Source organism: Galleria mellonella, unplaced genomic scaffold (genome assembly GCF_026898425.1).
Source record: "Galleria mellonella isolate WM207_F2 unplaced genomic scaffold, CSIRO_AGI_GalMel_v1 utg1260, whole genome shotgun sequence".
Taxonomy (NCBI): Eukaryota; Metazoa; Arthropoda; class Insecta; order Lepidoptera; family Pyralidae; genus Galleria; species Galleria mellonella.
The window spans coordinates 141555-161832 of record NW_026441985.1 but is presented as its reverse complement, the minus strand read 5'-3'; the positions used below and the strand labels follow the sequence as shown (position 1 = coordinate 161832).

Genomic DNA, 20278 nt, shown 5'->3' with positions numbered 1-20278 from the left:
TTAAATATGTTTTAATTAACGAGAAACTATTGTAAATATGTTTAGAACTTTATTTGATACTAGTGGCGCGTCCCGGCGTCGCACGGGTGGACATTTTTAACATTTTCCTTCACTGCTCTGCTCTCATTGATCGTAGCGTAGAAAAGTATAGTGTAACCTGCCCAGGAGTATGAAGAATAATTGTACTAAGTTTCGTTAAAATTGGTCGAGTAGTTTTTGTTTCTATAACGAACATACAGACAGTTAGACAGACAAAAATTTTACTGATTGCATTTTTGGCATCAGTATCTATCACTAATCACCCCCTGGCAGTTATTTTGGAAATATATTTCATGTACAGAATTATCCTCTCTACAGATTTATTATAAGTATAGATAAGTATATAATAATGTGTGCATATGAGAGATTAATAAATTACTGACCAACTTTAATTCTGACAAAACCATTTATTTTCATTTAAAAACTAAATTATTGAAACAATTTTGATAAAAATTTCTGTAGAACCAATCTGTAAGTATATCTTTTCAGATAAAGCGAGAAATGACATAGTTATGTTGTGATAAACATAAAATAAAAAATAACCGAATTAAGAATCTTCTTTTCGAAGTCTATCAGTTAAAAAGTCATATAGTCTACAATTTCTTTCTTATAACATATAGCAGAGTTTAATAGGTATATAGCTCTCAGGGCGTAATTTTTTTACCACTGAGGTGGCAAATTAGCATATAGACCACAATTTACTATATTTGAAATTATTAAATAAATTAAATAATAAATAAGATCTAAACTAATAGTATAAAAATATAAAATTCAATTTTATGTTTGTAAAGAATAGAGTCGAAAAATGCTTAACCGAATTTAAAAATTGTTTCCCTTATAGAAAGATGGGTTATGATTATGGTTACGGTCCCCTTAAAGACAAAGCCTATGTTCAGTAGTGGACAGTTAACGGCTAACATAATAATATGACACATAAAAATATGAGTTATTGGATGAAGTGGGGGTGAGTCGCTAGAATTTTATAACGTATACGATTAAACATAAAGCTCTCATTTCAGTGACATCATTGCGGCCCGGTATACTGGCAATGAGGACGACAAGTACCAGGCGATCAGAAACATGACGGATCTACTAAGCAGGACGTTCAGTTCACACTTTGTGTTCCCAGTGTTGGGACATTTAGACCCCGCACCATCCGCCCAATTAACAAACCTTTGGATGCACTGGTTACCACTGGAGGCCTTACAGACCTTTCAAAATGGTATGAATTATTTATTGCTATTTCATTGTTAATTATTGTAGAAAAATATATAATATATACATAATTATATATTTGATACTATTATAGTGTTGATATTTCGAACCTGTTACAAGAATCATAGTTACAAAGTAATAGACGAAATGTGATGATAATTTAAGGGCAATATTAAATGTAAACACAAGTACAAAATAAACTCAACTGGATAAATTAATCCATTAAATTACAATTATATTAAATTAATCAAAATAATTACTATAAATAAATAATAATATAAGAATAAAAGATATTATTAATAAAAAATAAGAAATATAAAAATAATATACTGTCTCGTTCCTAATCCATCTATCTCCTCCCTTCCATAATGCTTGCATCATTTTCCCGTTGAATTGCTAAAAATTTTCTTTGATCCAAATAAGACTTGGAACGGCAACCATCGTTTCTGTTCACAACGCATTGACCCAAGCCTTTATAAAAATTTTCGCCTCCTTCATTTTGTATATTATTGTTATTTATTAATATATATATTTATTATTGTTTGCAATTTAAGCTCACTGTATTTATTGTGAAAGCGTGTTGTTTGTCTGTTATTTCTTGGTAATTTAAAGGCTTTAAAAATTTATACATAATATATACTAAATAACATTATAATATAATACACAAAATGAAATGTTACATTTATTGAATACTGGCTTTTACCCGCGAATTCATCCGCGTGATACGGATACGTTTACTAGCTACTGTTCTTCCTTCTATACAGTATAGGTATACTAAATTTCATTGAAATCGACTAAACTATTAAGACGTTATGAGATGATAATTAAACAAACAAAATTCACTTTTACATTTATAAATTGGTAAAGTTTTAATGAACAAAATAATTGTCTAATTGAAGTATAAGTTCAACTATATTCCATCATCATCATCATCATCATTATCATCATCATCACTATCATTATTTGTATAGAATAATATTTTCTGTCCATATCTACAATGGTTAATAATATTACAAATATTAAAACGTCATCATTTATCGTACTTGTAATTAAAAGCAATTACTATTAATAATGCTTGGATTACTGTCGAATAATTGTACACAAATTAAACATATCAGGCACACACTCGAATTACATCTATCGACAAATGGAGAACTTACTTGTAATTATTAATATTAACAAAAGGGGAGTAAGTTTCAATTTCCTAAAACTTACTACATTGTTAATAACGTCTAATAACCTAGATAATTACTACACACCATAAGCTATGTAAACCTATATTAATTAGTGGAATGATTATTATTAAAAAATTAAAAACATTATTTTATTATTTTATAAAATCTGTAATATTATAAAATTTAATATTGGCAAAAACAATAAAAATGTTTAAAAAAACGTTTTGTACTTCTTGGCGAGAGCAATTCTTATTCTTTACGTAGTACTGACAACTTCTATCTCAAAATTCCTACTCATTCCTCCTCTTTCTCCAAATCCAAATCCTTTTCTGTGCAAGTAGTTCGTTTATAGAGTTCAATCCCTCAGTCAGTCGTAGGATTTCACGTCTGAAATAAAAACTTCTAAGCTTCACAAAGTGAACATCATTTTTATAAAACATTTATTTAAGAAGTATTTTTTATTAGAAATTATTTTTATCTGTGTATTAGTTTTTTTTATACAACTTAGAATGGCAAACAAGCTAACGGTCCACCTAATGGAAAGTGGTAACCGTCGCCTATAGACATGAGCAGTACCATGGACATAACAGAGTATACTATTTCGCCCATGATACCCCCATGCGTTGCCATTCCTGAGGACTCAGGTGTTATTCCTCTGTACCCAGTAAATTCACGCCCAGTATAGTACGGGGTCGCCACTCAAGAACCATTCTTCCCCATCGATTGTCGGTTCTTCGAGCTATGTGACCCACTCATTGCCATTTCTGCTAGCTTATCATTCGCGCTATGTCAGTTACTTTGGTTTTTTTGCTTTTATTTTTGGTTTATAAGTGGTTATACGTGCAAATGGAAAATAGAACTATTAGCTACTAAATGGAGTGACGATTTCAAGTACATTGCAGGGAGTCAGTAGATGCAGGTGACTCAGGACCGTTACTTATGGCAGTCTATGTTCAGTAATGAACAACTAATGGCTGAGATGATGATGATGATGATGATGATGATTAGAATAGTAACAACATTTTCATTTATTGCACTGATTTACATTAGAAGTAATAAATAACATACATGTGCCTAAAGAAGTTTTCACTTCAAAATTAATTCGATATTACCACCAATTATTGACAGCACCAGAGGGAGACTTTGTACAAAAGTCATTTGCTTAGGTACCTCTGAACCATTCGTGTTTCAACCGTAAAGCAGTTACATGCATTGCATGGCTGTGTTTTTGTTTGAACGGTGGGATATAACGTGAATTTACAGGGTACAGGGGAATAACACCTGAGTCCTCAGGAATGGCAACGCATGGGGGTATTATGGGCGAAACAGTATACTATGTTATGTCCATGGTACTGCTCATGTCTATAGGCGACGGTTACCACTTTCCATCAGGTGGGACGTCAGCTTGTTTGCCATTCTAAGTTGTATAAAAAAAAAACAAAAATTTTGGTGTTAAATGTTGTATTGCTTTCCAGGTGGCTACTATACTATCGAGCAATCACATAGCAAGCTAAGAATAGTAGCACTGAACACGAATCTATTTAGTATCCGCGAGTCTAATAGTCTGCAAGCGAGAAACCAATGGGAGTGGTTAGACGCTGTCTTGGATAAAGCCACGACCAATAAAGAAATGGTGAGTATTATTGTTGTATCATTTAAGTTTATTTACAAGCTTGCACTCGCAGCTTCACTTGCGTGTGGTATACTTTCATCCTCTATTTCGCCGCTTTTTGGGGTGAATTTTTCAAAAGCAAATAAACAAGTGATAAAAAGGTTGCTTCAGAGTCGGTCGGTAACCGCTTACCATTATGTGGACCGTATGCTTGTTTACCACCTCAGTGGTTTAAAAAAAATATTAATTTTTGTTTTGAACCAAGGTATAACTTTTAAAATGACAATATTCTATAGAATATTTCAACCTCCGTTTTATCCCCTAAAGAAATTAATTTTATTTTTTTTTTTTGTTATTTTTCGCCTACGTTATAAAAAGAACTTATTTGCAAGATTTCAAAATTCAGTGATTTCAATTCTGCGTTGATATATAGGCTAGTCACTCATTATCCATATATTATACACTAATATTATATAAATTGATGAAACACACAACACTTTGTCTTTCTTTTTAGTCGAGTAGAAGAGTTGAATTAATTATTTGCCAACATTTTTATGATATTATACGCTGGCAAGGTACCAGTTATGGATGATAGGTGAAGATGAAGGCAGGTCAGTTGGTCCATCGTGAACAATTTGGCAAGAATTCAGCACGATGGTTCGGGGGGAACCGCGTAAAGGTCGACCTGATAGGGTATATTGCTAGCAATGGGGCTGTTATTAACCATTACCAACAATCTCTTTCCCTCCTTTTTATAATATTAGAAGGGTTAAAATAACACTTATAGGTATAAAAGTAATAATTTAATTAATTTCGCTCAATTCACCGTTTAAACAGTATTAGGCCGTTAATATTACGCCCTAAGGGCGAGAGGTCCATAAAATTCGGTGGATTATACACAAGTGTACAGTGTGTTCCACAAAAAATAGAGACCTCAACCTTTTCATAATGCGATGAATGATGAGATATTTCGTAGAAAATATGAACTGAGAGCGCGAACTCATGTATTTGCAATAAATTTCGTTTCTAAATAAGAAGTTATTTATGTATTATAAGAGACGGGAATTAATGTGATCATTTAGGTAAATTTTATAGTTAAATGCAGGTATATTATTATTAATTTACCTTTTTCTATTTGCATCTTAGGATAGTAAACAAGCTGATGCCCCACCTGATGGAAATTGTTAACCGTCGCCTGTAGACATGAGCAGTACCATGGACATAACAAAGTATACTGTTTCGCTCATGATATCCCCCATGCGTTGCTATTCCTGAGGACTCAGGTGTTATTCCTCAGTCCCCTGTAAATTTACTGCCATATCCCATATACCTTTAAAACCGGAACAGAGCCAGGATAGAGGTACCCCAGCAAATGACTTTTATACGAAGTCTCCCTCTGGTAAACTAACTCTGGTAACTCGCGTTTATTTCTGTCTTTTATAAAACATTTCTTGATTTACATCTACTTAGTTTAATTTTTACTTAATTTGGTATTACTATTTTCTATTAAGCAAATCCCATAGTATCTAAACAGGGTATCTTCTACTATAATTGAAACTAAACAAATCCACTTACTAAAAAAAACATAAAACATGCAGCGCAAATGTCTAAAAGAAATTACTTGTTTGTAGCTGAAAATAAGAATTTTGATCTTTGTATAATGATCTGCCCAACGCGGGAGTAAACTGCATCATTAATAGAAATTTTGTTTGTTGTGTTTTGTTGTATTCGCTTTTCATTATATATATATATATATATATATATATATATATATCCTTATAATTATTATAAATGTGAATTTGAGTTTTTTTTTTATTTGACACCTTATAGCGTCATAACGGCTTAACCAATTGCTATGAAATTTGATATACACACACTTCCTATATCTTTTACTTCTCCATAGGATGGAAAAGGATGTAGAGGATGCAAATAAAATTATCAAATCTATTAAAGAAATGGCTACATGATCGCGTAACATAGGCATAAAAAGTAGAGTATAGGCAAATTGATAGCCTGTATTTTTTAAAGTCGCTTAAAATATACCTTATTACGTTTCGTGTTAAGCAGGGTTTTCAACCACACACCGCTCATACACGTATTATAACAGTACTGTAACTGTTTGTATTAACAAGTGGTTAGTAACATTACGAGGCGGTTCATAACTACAACCCCGGAACTAAGGTAAGGAAGTCCGGCCCCAGCGCTCTAATAAATTACAGATTAGAAACTCGTTAATCTAATCGCCTCTTCGAAATTGCACGGAAAAGTAATTTTTAAAGAGGTTTTCGGCTTAGTCGACGGATTGCCTTGAATATTTTATGTGACTTTTATTTTATTGTATTGCTGTGGGCGTACACTGTGACTTTAATATGCGTGAAGGTTCCCTAACTGTTACTTTGTTGATGTTGTAGGCGGGTGTAATGAGAATTGCTTTAAGTAATTAAAAAACTTGGCTAGAGTGTGATGGTGATATATATTTGTTTTTCCACTATTCAATACAATACAGTACAATGCAATGTAACATAATAAATTATATAAAAATATACAACATTCTATTAACATTAATTACTATATCTTAATCAATAATAATCGATAAAATGTATAATAAATTACCCAATACAGCAACGCAATTGCCGAGAAATGAATTTAAAAATAAAATAAAAACATATTTTGAACAACACCCTTTTTACAACGTGACAGAATACCTAAATGCCAATATTGAATTATAGCATTATTATTTATTTATGTTTAACTGTAAGAAGTGTGACAATTCCAATTTTATAAATTGAAGTCATAATTATTGGTATATAGTCACCATTATATTGACGTGTATTAACTAATTTATAATGTTAACTATAATTAATTTGTAATGTTATTTTTATTTTATAATTTAAATGTTATTATTATTGTTATTATTTATTTTATTATTTTCAAAATTATAATGTAAATATTGACTTGCCATTGTGTGACGAAAACTGTTACATTGGTTAATAAAGAAATATGAATATAATATAAATATATATTTTATACACAGTAGGTACTGTCCTTCTTATTGGGGTAGTCCTCCTACTATTGAAGTGTACTCGACATACGCAAATTTCCCCAAGCATATTGAAATGTGAATAAATTTTAATAATTTAGTAATAAGAGAATGATCGTGAACAGTCATCTACTAACTTGCCCCTTCCCCCAGCGGGGAAGCAGTGGATGTGGTTAGCACAGGACCGTTAGAAGTGGCGCGCCAAAAAAGAGTGGGTGGGTTGATAGAGAGATAGATAGTAAATTATATAATGGATACAAAATCGATTATTTTTTCTTGAATCGGACTATATAACGATTATTATGAAAGTAACACTACTTTGAAGGGTGACCTAAGAAATCCGAATGCCACAGACCTATGTCCTTTCATATATACCTACCAGAGAGAGACAGTACAAAAGTCGTTTGCTTGGACACCTTTGTTCCATTCGTGTTTCTACCGTGAAGCAGTTTTGTTTGCATGGCTGTGTTTCGGTTTGAAGGGTGGGATATGGCAATGAATTTACAGGTTACAGAGGTATTACACTTGAGTCCTCAGGAATGGCAACGCATGGGGGTATCATGGGCGAAACAGTATATATACTCTGTTATGTCCATCCACGACTCATGTCTATAGGCGACGGTTACCACTTTCCATCAGGTGGACCGTCAGCTTGTTTGCCATTCTAAGTTGCATAAAAAATATAAAAAAATACACGAGTTATGTTATTGGAATAAGAGTGTTTCAAACTCATTTTCATACACGTAGGTTCTGATTATTTCACGGATAGAACTACTAATGATTTACTATGTAATTAATTTAACATGTTAATATGTAATTATTTTATAATAATTTTCCATTTGAATATATACATGAAACAATATTAATATTTGTCTATGAATATGTCGATATTACTATATAATAATTTAGTAATGAATTTACAATCCATTTAATGGATTTTGCTTTGTTGTAACGTATCAATACGTTTTAGTCATACCTATATCGGTAGGTTATATAGATTTTCGTATTCATAAATATGAATAATTACAATAGAACCGTAATAACTCAGTTATGAGTGTCAGATAAACACTTGTACAAAATACAAATGCTCACAGAATAAATATTAAGAGTAGGTCAATTTCTACTAATTATTTTAAACGTCATAATTTGCATAAACGTTTGAATTAACCAATTCTATTTATAAAGTTTTAAACCAATTTGAATGAAATTTTAATTCCATCATCTGTTTCATCATCATCATATTAGTCGTTAATTATCCACTGGTGAACATAGGCCTCTCCCGTATGGGAGGATTTTACTAGTAGTTGCCACGCTTGTAATGCAGGTTGACAACCGCAGTTAGACTTTTGGTGATGTTTTAAGACGCTTCTACCTATCCCTCGACCATTAAGTTCCCTTAGTCGGCTTTAATGATATCCACGGGAAAGGAAGGGGTAGCCATTTACATCATTTATTTACTCCATCTTAAATAAACACACAGATTTCTTTTTATATCCACATATCATTTTCATTTACTAATTAATTTGTTCAAAAATGTTTTTCATTTTTTGACAAAACATGGTGTCATTATAATATATACGAGTACATGAAGAAAATACAATCGAAATAAAATCTTGTCTTTGAGATATTGAAAAACAATATTTAGATTGAGTATTTTATCAATTTAGATAATTGAACTACCATAATATTTTAGGCTATACTCGTGTCCCGGAAATATGGTATTTGATACGGTTAGAATGTATTTCAGAAAGGTGGGGAGAGCGAGTGTTCCTTATTAGAATTAACAATGCATTCTTACATTATAAATCTGTCAGAAATTTTAATATAACTTTTGTACAGTACGTTGTGTGTACGCGACCGCATTGTAACTCCTGTGTTTAATTATAACTTTCGTGTTTATAACGATACGACTTTATTTTGTGAAGTTTCGAATTAAACGCAGTAGGTTGCCGTAATTGGGTGCATCCTTGCTTATGAATCTTTTGTAAATTAAAATTGCACGTGTCTTAAATTAATCACAAGTTTTACACAATTTTATCGATTGTATTCAAGCAATACTACAAGTGATTTATTATATCGGTACAATATATTATTTCATACTTAATTACTGATTATTTGATTGATTTTTGAATTATTCGTAATTTTAATTGTACTATCGATTAATCCCAATAATAGCAACATTATTTGAACATATATTTATAGAAATCATAAATGTACACTCTATTTTAGGCATCCCATAAAATTGAGTGATTGAGTGTCAAGAGCTTTATCGACAAGACCGCAGCTTTTACATAAGGAACTAATGAAAACTTTGTGTACTTTTTTTAAAAATAGAAATAGAATAACCGCTATCTATATACGTCGGCAGACCACCAATAATAGGATGTTATTTTCAGCAAAACTGTGCAGAAGTCGACCTGATATTTGATATGTGTATATGTCTAGCAATGTGGCCGCTAGATCCTATCTTTAACAGTCTTCTTTCCCTCCTCATATGTTATATTTGGTTCTTTAACTCCGTATCTCCAATAACTAGGTCTAATACTGTTTTAATTTATTAACAGGTGTAAACTAAAAATAGACCTAATTGAATATTGTTTGTTTTTTTTAAAATAATATATTTACTAAGATTTTCCCAAGAGATTACAGCGCGGTGTTCTTAAAAATCAGTTTTTTTAAGGACACTAACGCATATACGTATCAGAAAGTTATATATTCAATTTATATAGTACATCAATAAATTAAATTGAATGTTATAATTTTTTGACAAATACATATTAAACTTTATGTAATAGTGCGCCACCTACTCTTTGTCTTTTTCTCGGATCGTCCTCGGCGTTGAACGAGAGAAGTTATTTCGGGAGGATGAGCAGTCGAGGTAGCAGGAGCAGTAGAAAGCGCGCAACGGGTCCTCTACCCAAAGGTTGTCTGGAAGAGATTGCTTAGCGATAAAGCCGCCTTTTGTATCACTTCTCATTAATATTTACTGTATTTGTTATCTCTTTTTTTACTTGGTGCAATAAAGTGTAAATAAATAAATAAACACTAGGTACTATTTAATACTCGATTTTTTTAATAAATGATAGTCATTTCAATGCTAGCCTCATAGGAAGGTGTACTGAAGCCTCAATAAAAATTAGAATAAAAGAAAACCCCTAATTCAATGTAATTTTTAAACATAACACAACAACAAACACAAACAAATGTAATTTTTACACAGATATATTTCAAAAACTAGACCTAATTTAATGTTGTAATGTTTTTAACAGGTGTACATAGTGGGCCACGCGGCCCCTGGTGACGTCAACTGAATTTGTGACGTCAACAGTATCATCAGATTCATGCAAACGATTTATTAAAAAAGTATTTTCGCTTAAAGATTGTTCCATAAAAAATATAGAGCCGATTAGATGATTATTTATTTTATTACCGAAATACGCCACACTGCACGACTGCTACGCGTACGACACTTCAGTCGACGCGAACGCAAAATACCTTCAAACTGTTCGCCGCCATTCGAGAATAATCGCTGGACAATTCTTTGGTCACCTCCACGCTGATACATTCCGAGTCATATACGATCATGGTAAGCGGATACTTTCTATTTATTTATTAGGAAATCCAACAGTTTTTTTTTAAATAACAGTAAATATATATTACAATAAGAATCAGATAATTAATAATAGGTTTCCACGCATAATTAGAATAATTTAGATAAATTGTATATATGTACTTACCTTTACTGTAGCCATCTCACACGTTTTTTTATAATTCATAAATATACGTGGAGATTTATTATTAGTTATATATTAATATGTATATATATATATATACATATACACTTAAAAGCTAACCCTATAAATACAAGGATACAATGACATAATTATACTTAATATCATATACCATATATTTATTGAAAAATAAAATAGCCCAATTAAAAACTTTTTACAATAAGAGTTCACGTCTTCTTAACATACCACTCGCTATTGTCACATTAGCATTAAATAAAAGTATAAGTAATAACACCAGTGATTTATTATAAATATTACATGTTCGATACAAAAATGTGTTTCGTTGATAATTTGTTTAAACAACAGAGATGTGAAATGTAATGAAATCAAATTAAATATTTGTTTACTTTGAACAGACATTTGACGTTACCTTAAAATTGTAGATATGTAAATTGTTTTAATAGAATATATTTTTATTTAATTAATATATTAAACAAAATATAAATACAAAATAAATAATCATGAACATTAGTACACTAATGATGATTATGATTTTATTGTAATGACTAGACGATATGTTAGGAATATTTATTGTTAATTTACTAAGAGTTCGGGACAGTAGACAACATTCGTTATGATCTTTATCAAGTAAGTAATATTTGATATTTCTCGTCTATTACTTAATGGTAATAAATGAAATTGTTTACATAATTGTAAATATATTGATAGGCTATACCTTTATTCCTAATCGATAGCATATATATCTCATGAACTTTTTTTTATATTTTTAATACGTGAAATGTAAACGGCGTGTAAATGTATCGTGGATTTCAAATTTGTGAGGCATATTCCAATAAACTCCTGATATAGGTACAATATAAAATTTTAAATGTTTTTGTATTACTAAAAGAGACAGAGTTAGGAAAATTATATTATTCACGTATTTATCGAATATTAATTTAGAGTCGTAAATAACATCGAGATCTTTTAAACTATGATGTCTCAGGAGTATTTCTCCTTTAAAAATATAATTAATAATGAATACTTTTTAAGAAAAACTAATGATCGAACATTTAATCAGATTAAGTTCTAGTTCATTCAGACGGCAATATTCATCAAGGCGAAGTGAATGTGCTAGTAGAGCATTAGCATCGGTCACAGAACAAACTGTGGTAAATAATCATGTCATCCGCGAAACACAGCAAATGGGAATGATGGAAATAATTTGCAATGTCATTTATTTATTTATCTACACCTTACTGCACCATTTATAAAAATAATAAATACCGTTATTCTTTATTAAAAGTGATACAAAAGGCGGCCTTATCGCTAAGCAATTTTTCAGACAACTTTTCAGTAGAAGATATTGGGAAATAAGACAATGGGTAGGTGGAAAAAAAACTTGTTATTTTCATTCACAAATATAGAAAGAGAAGTGGCCCAACAAGGGAACCTTGAGGAACTCCATTAAATATAATTATCCAGCTAGAAATGAGCTAAGTATGTTATTGTTAATGACGACAGTTTGCGATCTGTTATCGATATAGGATGAAAACTACCTTAAGAGACTCTCTTTTAATTCCTATCTTGTTTAGTTTCTATAGCAACAACGAATGATCAATTCTGTCGAAAGCTTTACAATAATCCATATAAATAATATCTACTTGTATCACCACCTTAATTTAAAATCTACTTACCAATGTAACGGATAATATTCATACTAATTAATATATTATGAATTTAATCGTAAATTGAAAATTAATTTATCAAGTTCTAGTTTATTGTAGTTTACTGCTGCGGAAATTACATAAAATGTACACCTCTTATGCTTTAAAAAAAAAAACTATACAGACAAACAAATAAGGCTAAATGAACATTTTCTATTTTATAAATGTATTCAAATAAAAGGAAAAAAAATTATCACAAATTATTAAGTACTTCAAAGGTAACAAAATTAATATGGAACGATTAGTTGACACGACCTTACGGGATACAAACTCACATATCTCTGCTATTGGAGCTAAGAGTATTCCCGGTTACACTACCAATGAACTGCTAATATTGTATAAGTTTGACTCGTGCACGGAAAATATCTGTAAAAAAATTTGATAACATTTAAAAATATTATAAGACCATTTTAATAGAAAAAAGATTATAATAATAAAAATCGACAAAAGAATTATCATAAAAAAGAAGTATTATTCTACAACAGAGCTTATATAATAGCTACATTTACAGAAAAACTTTTACGGATCCTCACTGATTTTTCCATAATGCCCAGTTGAATTACCGACTCAGATATATAAAAGGTTTTTAATAAATCAAATGAAGAATTCTTTTAACGGATAAAATAGCTAATTTTGATATTTACAGGATTTACTGTTACTTTATATAGATACATAGCTGCCGGTATTTAGGTATAATGTATAATAAAATGAAGAGTATAAAATTTCCTGAAATTGGAAATTCGTTGTAAGGAATTCACGATTCCAGGAAATTTTCTACACCTACTTACGGATATTATAAAGAATAAATAAGTATAAGTAATATAAACGACCCTAAGGAATAATGATGATATTATATTAAAAATATATTGGTTGACATCAAATTTTATAACCTTGTATTTTAATGATATCCAAATAGTTTCAAAAAATGTAAAAAAATCGTAATAATTGTTGTTTGATCCTCAAACTGTTTTTATCATATTATATAATAAAATATTTTTTAAAATTTAATTCATTTTCTATCAGGTGGTCCATCAGCTAGTTTGACATTTTATGTGGTATATATGTATGTGAAAGTATGTGACTGCTCACATTTCTCTCTGTATGTGTGCGTGTGTTCGAATGTGTATTTGTGTGCTCATGTGTGCATGTGTGTGAGTGCGCGCAATTGGGTATGTGTTCTTTTGTAAGCACCACAGAGTATTACACTGTACCGCTCATAATTCCTGGCATAGCCTTTTAGTCAAGATGATGACTTGCTTTGTCAATCAACTACGTCAACAACCTGGGGTTACCATTCCATTACAATACATTAAATAAAAAAGTTTTGTTCTAGTTTGTATCATTGTATTGTATTTATTACTCGTGTAATAAATCTATTTGGGCTCTTGTTCCGATTATTAGACACTGATAATAAATTATTTTCCAGACCGACCAGTATCTTGGGCGTTACTAGCACCGTCGGTGAGCCCGCATCGAGATCCAGCTGGGTCGTCGAACCCTGGACTTAGACTTTACAAATTCGACACTAACAATGGAAAGGTACTAATTATCCATAAAGAAGTCATAATTAAAAACACATTAAATCTTATTTCTTGTTTTATAAAATGGTGTTATTTACAAACAGTATATATTTTAGTACGACTATAATTATTTCTGATTCATTTATAATTAGTATAATTCTATCGATTTCCAAATTCTAAATGTCAAATTCAAATGTCAATTAATCAGATTTGTACTCAAATCGATTGATCTTTTACAACTATGCTTGGACTACAGGACATAGAATAAGACCGGATGAACATTGCATCAGTTCAAATTGATTAAGTTTTCATTAATACCAGTACTAGTGCAAGGGAGAAAACTTGAAAGGGAACCTTGTATTAAATTCCTATATTGAACTCTTTGGTCAACGTGGCTATATCGTTGCCGTATTATTTTCCAGCGACGGGGGGAGGAGGGGGGGGGGGGATTATTCCATTCGTTATGATACTTATCTTTACTGAGTACCTTGATTTATATCTGAATATTAAGTAAAGATAAGCATCTGAGAATGTATTCTTGTTTTTAAATAATTGAAAATGGCGGCTATTTTAACTAATACATATATATTAATTTATAGGCAAAACGTAAACATGTATATTATTTTTTAAAATCTCTCTAATTCGGTAAATTTTTAATTCAATTACTAGTAGCTCTAAAAAAATAGCATATAAAAATAGCAATAAATAGAAGTTTTGTCAACAAAACGTCAAATTAGTTAATTATTGATACTCGATACGACGAAATTAGGATGTAAAGTGGTTTATTACATATGAATTTATAGTTGGTTATAAACCGACTTGTCAAATACGTCAAGAGAAATAATGGTAAAGAATTTATTTGATTTACCAGCCATATTTAACTCTCAAGAAAAACAAAATATTAGTAAGTCATTCTGTAATTAATAACAGAATATGCTTCAAAATAGCCATTGTGTTACTTACGGAAAAGTATATAAATATTATGATTTATTTTAGTACAAAATCAAATAATTGTTTACTATTTATATGTTATAAAACTTTCCAAAATAATATTGTCATTCATCATTGTCAATTTATCCATTTATCAGGTGCTGGACTACACTCAATACTATTTAGACCTATCGGCCGCTAACCGAAACACGGGCGCAGCGGAATGGACAGCGGAATACAACCTCACCCAGTACTACGGCTTACATGACGTTTCCGCCAACTCACTACACAACTTGGCCGACAAACTTCGGATAGGCACGCCGCAAGAGACCGCAGTATTCAACAAGTAAGTTTCGGTTCTACCTGTGTCTCAATTACGTTTCTGCATAAGTTCCGTACAATGAGTTTGTTAATTGAATTATCATATTACTTATGTTACCAATAGAGGCTTGCTAATAGTAAAACACAATAGGTGTACATTTCAGTGGACATAAAAATATTAGTTGTCAAATATTCTTTGTACAAGTCGTTTGCTTGAGCACCTCTGACCCATTCCTGTTTTTACCGCGAAGCAGTTGTGTTTATATCGCTATGTTTCGGTTTGCAGGGTGAGATATGACAGTGAATTTACAGGGTGCAGAGGAATAACACTTGAGTCCTCAGGAATGGCAACGCATGGGGGGGTATCATGGGCGAAACAGTATACTCTGTTATTTCAATGATATATACTCATGTCTATAGGCGACGGTTACCACTTTCCATCAGGTGGGCCGTTAGCTTGTTTGCCATCCTATGTTGCATAAAAAAATGCTAGGTCTCTTATAATGAGTATAAAGAACAGTCATACTATATCCTCTATACGGTTACATAATGCAAATTGTTTTGTAATTACACTGAAATACATGCAATGGCCGTATGGTCTCGGTATAGAATAGTCCCTTCCTATCTTGTGGGTGTCGTAAGAGCCGACTAAGGGAGGACGAGTGACGAGTAGCAGCGTCCCTCTTAAGGCACCTTTAAAGCCTGACTGTAGTTGCTAATATGCCTGCCAAGCATGGCAACTACTGACGAACGTCTCCAATATTATGCTTGTGTTCAACAATGGACTAATATGATATATGATATGCCATGGCGAACAATATCCAATTTGGAGAAATCTCTAAAGATATAATGAAATCACGAATCCCGATTATTAGGACAGAATATGAAATTTTTCAGCTCTTGTACCCAGTGTGTTATTTCACCGGATATCGTTTTACATTTATTTTAAATAAACAAAGTAATAGTTAATTTATGTGCGTGTCTGTGAGCCTTTCAAAGGTTTTTACAATTTATTTTTAACCAACTTCAAAAAGAAGGAGGATCGCAGTTAGGTTGTATTTTATATGTTTAGTATCTCATAACTCCAGTTGTATACCGATTTGGAAAAATCTGTATATATTTAAAAGGATATACTTACAGATTAGTCTCATAAAAAAATTGCCAGAATTGAACTTTTTTTTATGGAACATAATTTAATTATATTTTTTTATACAACTTGGAATCGCAAACAAGTGGTAACTATCATCAAATGAAAATGGCATTGTGTCAGTTTCTTTTTTTATTCATATTTGTATTCATATATTCATATTTCTTTATTAACCAATGTAACAATTTTCGTCACACAATGGCAAGTCAATATTTACATTATAATTTTGAAATTAATAAAATAAATAATAACAATAATAATAACATTTAAATTATAAAATAAAAATAACATTACAAATTAATTATAGTTAACATTATAAATTAGTTACTACATGTCAATATAAAGGTAACTATATAACAATAATGATGATTTCAAGTTATAAAATTTTTATTGTCATACTTCTTACAGTTAAACCTAAATAAATAATAATGCTATAATTCAATATTGTACACAGGTACATACGAGCCTACAACGTGAGACATGAAAATTCGGACTCGTGTGACGGCGCCTGCGCTCACCAACACTTCTGCGCAATCACGTGTCTCGAGCATGTTGCATACAGACAATGTGTCGAAGCTGCAGCGAGCGCGCTCGCCGCCGCCGGCAAATCCGTTCCGCTTGTCGCACCGCTTATCACCGTACTTACTATACTAGCGTTCATAATAGTTCTCTTATAAATATATTTTTATAGTGTACTGTGCCGAAATTAAATATTTATAAACTTTAGGAAAGGACTCAATCGTTTAGTTACTAAGATCGAGTTTTGTATGGCTATTACGAATATTTAAAAATGTCTAGAATTTTTAGATAAAACTAAGGTATAATCATTAATGCTTCAAATTATTTAATAAAGAGGTGAAGCGTGCAACTACACATTAATGTTGGGGAACGCTAAAAGGCATTTGTGATATAGTTCGCTACCAAAATGTGGTAGAATTAAGAAAAAAAAAACTTCTGGTTTGTATAATAAATATGGAATTGTATAGTTTAAATCGATAAATTTGTATATAGAACCTTCGTAAAATCTCTTAACTATGTAATAGATGAAGGAGAAAGTAAAAAATATATTAGAACTAATTAAATTAGATACATAAAAATTGTTTGTAATTTCCGTCAGGTTTAGAATATATTTAATTGTGATCATAATAGGTACAGTCGAGTTCATAATATTTATTAATGTAAAGTATATTAAACATAATAAAATAAATATATTTTATAAAAATACACTGCGTTGGATACAACGGTAACTTACGACTGAAAATTGAGGAGATTTTTATTTAGATTGTATTTTCAACTGACTTCCACGGGAAAAGGCTTTTTCAATTCGATTATTATATTATTTTTGTGTGTTTGTTACCTCATAACTCTGTCAGTTGTAAACCTATCTCGAAAATTATTTTCTTTATTTAAAAGGGTATACTTACAGATTGGACCCATAGAAATTTTATCAAAATGGGTTCAGCACTTTAGTTTGCAATCTAAAGTAACAGGTTTTGCCACAACTGAAGTTGGCTTTTTTTTCTTTTATTGAACACAATATTATTTGTATATATGTACATATATTTTTTTAAAAGAGTATTTTGTTAGTGTAATTAAATATTTTTGTCAAAGTAAGTCGAAAAATGATAACATTTTGCGACTACGGAGTCGTTGGACGTGTGGATTATTGAAGCGTCGTGATGGGATGTTTTAAATTTTTTGTTACATTTTTTACTTGTTATCTTAGAAAATATGTTTGTCATTAGTAGAACACTCTTTTAAAAGAATATTAATATCATCCTATATATTTTAATAATAATATTTTTTTTTAACATAATAGTTTACAGTTGACACGTATTTGTGCTAATTTTGTTAAAATTGATTTTCTTTAATGGTAATTAAAAAATAAAGGCATCCACAGTGAGTTTTCTTAGAATACATATTTGTATTCTTAAATTTTGTATTAAAAAAAAGGTATAACGTTTAACTAATCATGCTAATACTAAACCACACTTTTATTGAAGAAAATGTGATTTTAACATAAGTTAGTGGTACGCATGTAAAATTTAAATTTATCATAATAAAATTACGTATTGCATTCGAAATTAGAAAGTTTTACTGTGTAAATAATTGTATGTAAATGAGGAACAATTAGACTGTAAGTTCTCATATCTTAATCGCTTGTTGTATTTTATTTTACACGCACATAATCGAATGAACATATTAGTTTACTTGTAATGAAAAAAAAAAAAATAGTCGAGAACAATGAATATCACTAATTACGTGCTAGCGACATTTAGATGGATGAATTTACATGTTTTTGCACGCGACTGTACTATAGGCAACCCTATTTGAATTCATATAAAAAGTTGAGTGTCCCCATATTATATTATGGCCTACGCAGACGAGGGACAAATTGTACACACACAATATTTTCCATTAGAAAAACGCTTCGTCTTCCCACATTTAAAACGAAAAACAATCATCAACTGTTTTTTTAGTTCAGAATGATACAAATATTTGTTGTGCAGGTAATGTACACGGCTTGCAAAGAGGAAATTGTTTTTTGTTGACGAAATGTCCGTCGTACGCGCAGGCCTTTAATCTGGATGTTTCAATTAATTTTTAATAAAGAACTGTATTCAAATTTATTGTTTTTATTACACACCCCTAAAATTCCTCATACTATTTTTATATTGAACTTAATTAATTAACTTAATTTGCCCAGTCAGTATCTACAACTGAGTCGCATGGCCGGAGCATATTAATTGACCAGGATAAAGGATTGCTCAATTCCTCGTACATTTCAAATTCTACGTGCATATAAAACTGCACGATATTTACCTGAGTCTATTTAAATTACTTCATTAAAAATATTTCATATTCAATCACGTTTATATGGATGAACGAATTTAAATGAAATTTGAAATATATCGTCATAGTCGTAGAATACTGACGACATCTCTGACAAAGATTACATATAAAGATCCGTCAGTATTCTACGACTATGACGATATATCTCTTATTGAGTCTGTTACAATTGACAATATAATAATGATACCCAAGTATTGTTGAAACCGTCACACGAATATTTTAAGTCGAAACATTTTTTTTTTTATTTTGTACTCCTATTAGGCATCAGCAGGCTGTATTATGGTGGGATCAATTATTAGTTTATATTATTATTATGTACTACCTAAATTATATATTAAAAAAAAGGTGACAGGTATTTGATTAGAATTATTTTGTTTAATTCCGCTACCATTAGTATGTGTGCAACTACCAACATTTCGTCATAGTCGTAGAATACTGATGGATCTGACAAATATTGCGTATAAAGATCCGTCAGTATTCTACGACTATGACGATTTGCCGATTGACTATCTATTATTATTAGTAAAAGTTGTACAAGCTTTTATATTAGTTATCCATCTCCGACCGTTATTTAGTCCACCCATATGTTGCGACACGTTTCACATTTAAACGAGGCATCTTTAGGTAAATTAATAGATCGCTTTGGCTAGTAATAGGTAGCCGTTCAGCGTCCAGACACAGTTATAATAACAGTCTGGGCGCTAAATGGTTAACACTAGACTCCGAACAACAATCCATTAATTTACCTTAAGATGCCCCGTTTAGAGGTGAAACACGTACCGTAAAATAAACCACCGCAGAATAACATCTAGTTCAGTAAAATAAAGTAAGATGGTCATAAGCTGAATCGGTGAATATTTGGCATGTTAGATTCAAAATTAAGTACTCCTCACATAGGAGTAGTAGACGATTGCTTATCTTTGATGATCACATCTGGGATTAAAACACAGCTACTATATTAAACATCT

General features: G+C 30.9%; 1 protein-coding gene across 1 annotated transcript in view; it reads left to right on the top strand.

Moving 5' to 3' along the window:
* Positions 1-19083, top strand: part of LOC113510904 (acid sphingomyelinase-like phosphodiesterase 3a) — an 87853-nt gene extending 68770 nt beyond the window's left edge. The window contains exons 5-11 of the mRNA XM_052900110.1: positions 1059-1261; positions 3905-4062; positions 10351-10384; positions 10530-10667; positions 13966-14078; positions 15148-15335; positions 16912-19083. Coding sequence (XP_052756070.1) covers positions 1059-1261; positions 3905-4062; positions 10351-10384; positions 10530-10667; positions 13966-14078; positions 15148-15335; positions 16912-17134 — 1057 coding nt within the window. The 3' untranslated portion in view covers positions 17135-19083. The remainder of the gene's footprint in view (positions 1-1058; positions 1262-3904; positions 4063-10350; positions 10385-10529; positions 10668-13965; positions 14079-15147; positions 15336-16911) is intronic.
* Positions 19084-20278: the final 1195 nt, after the last annotated feature.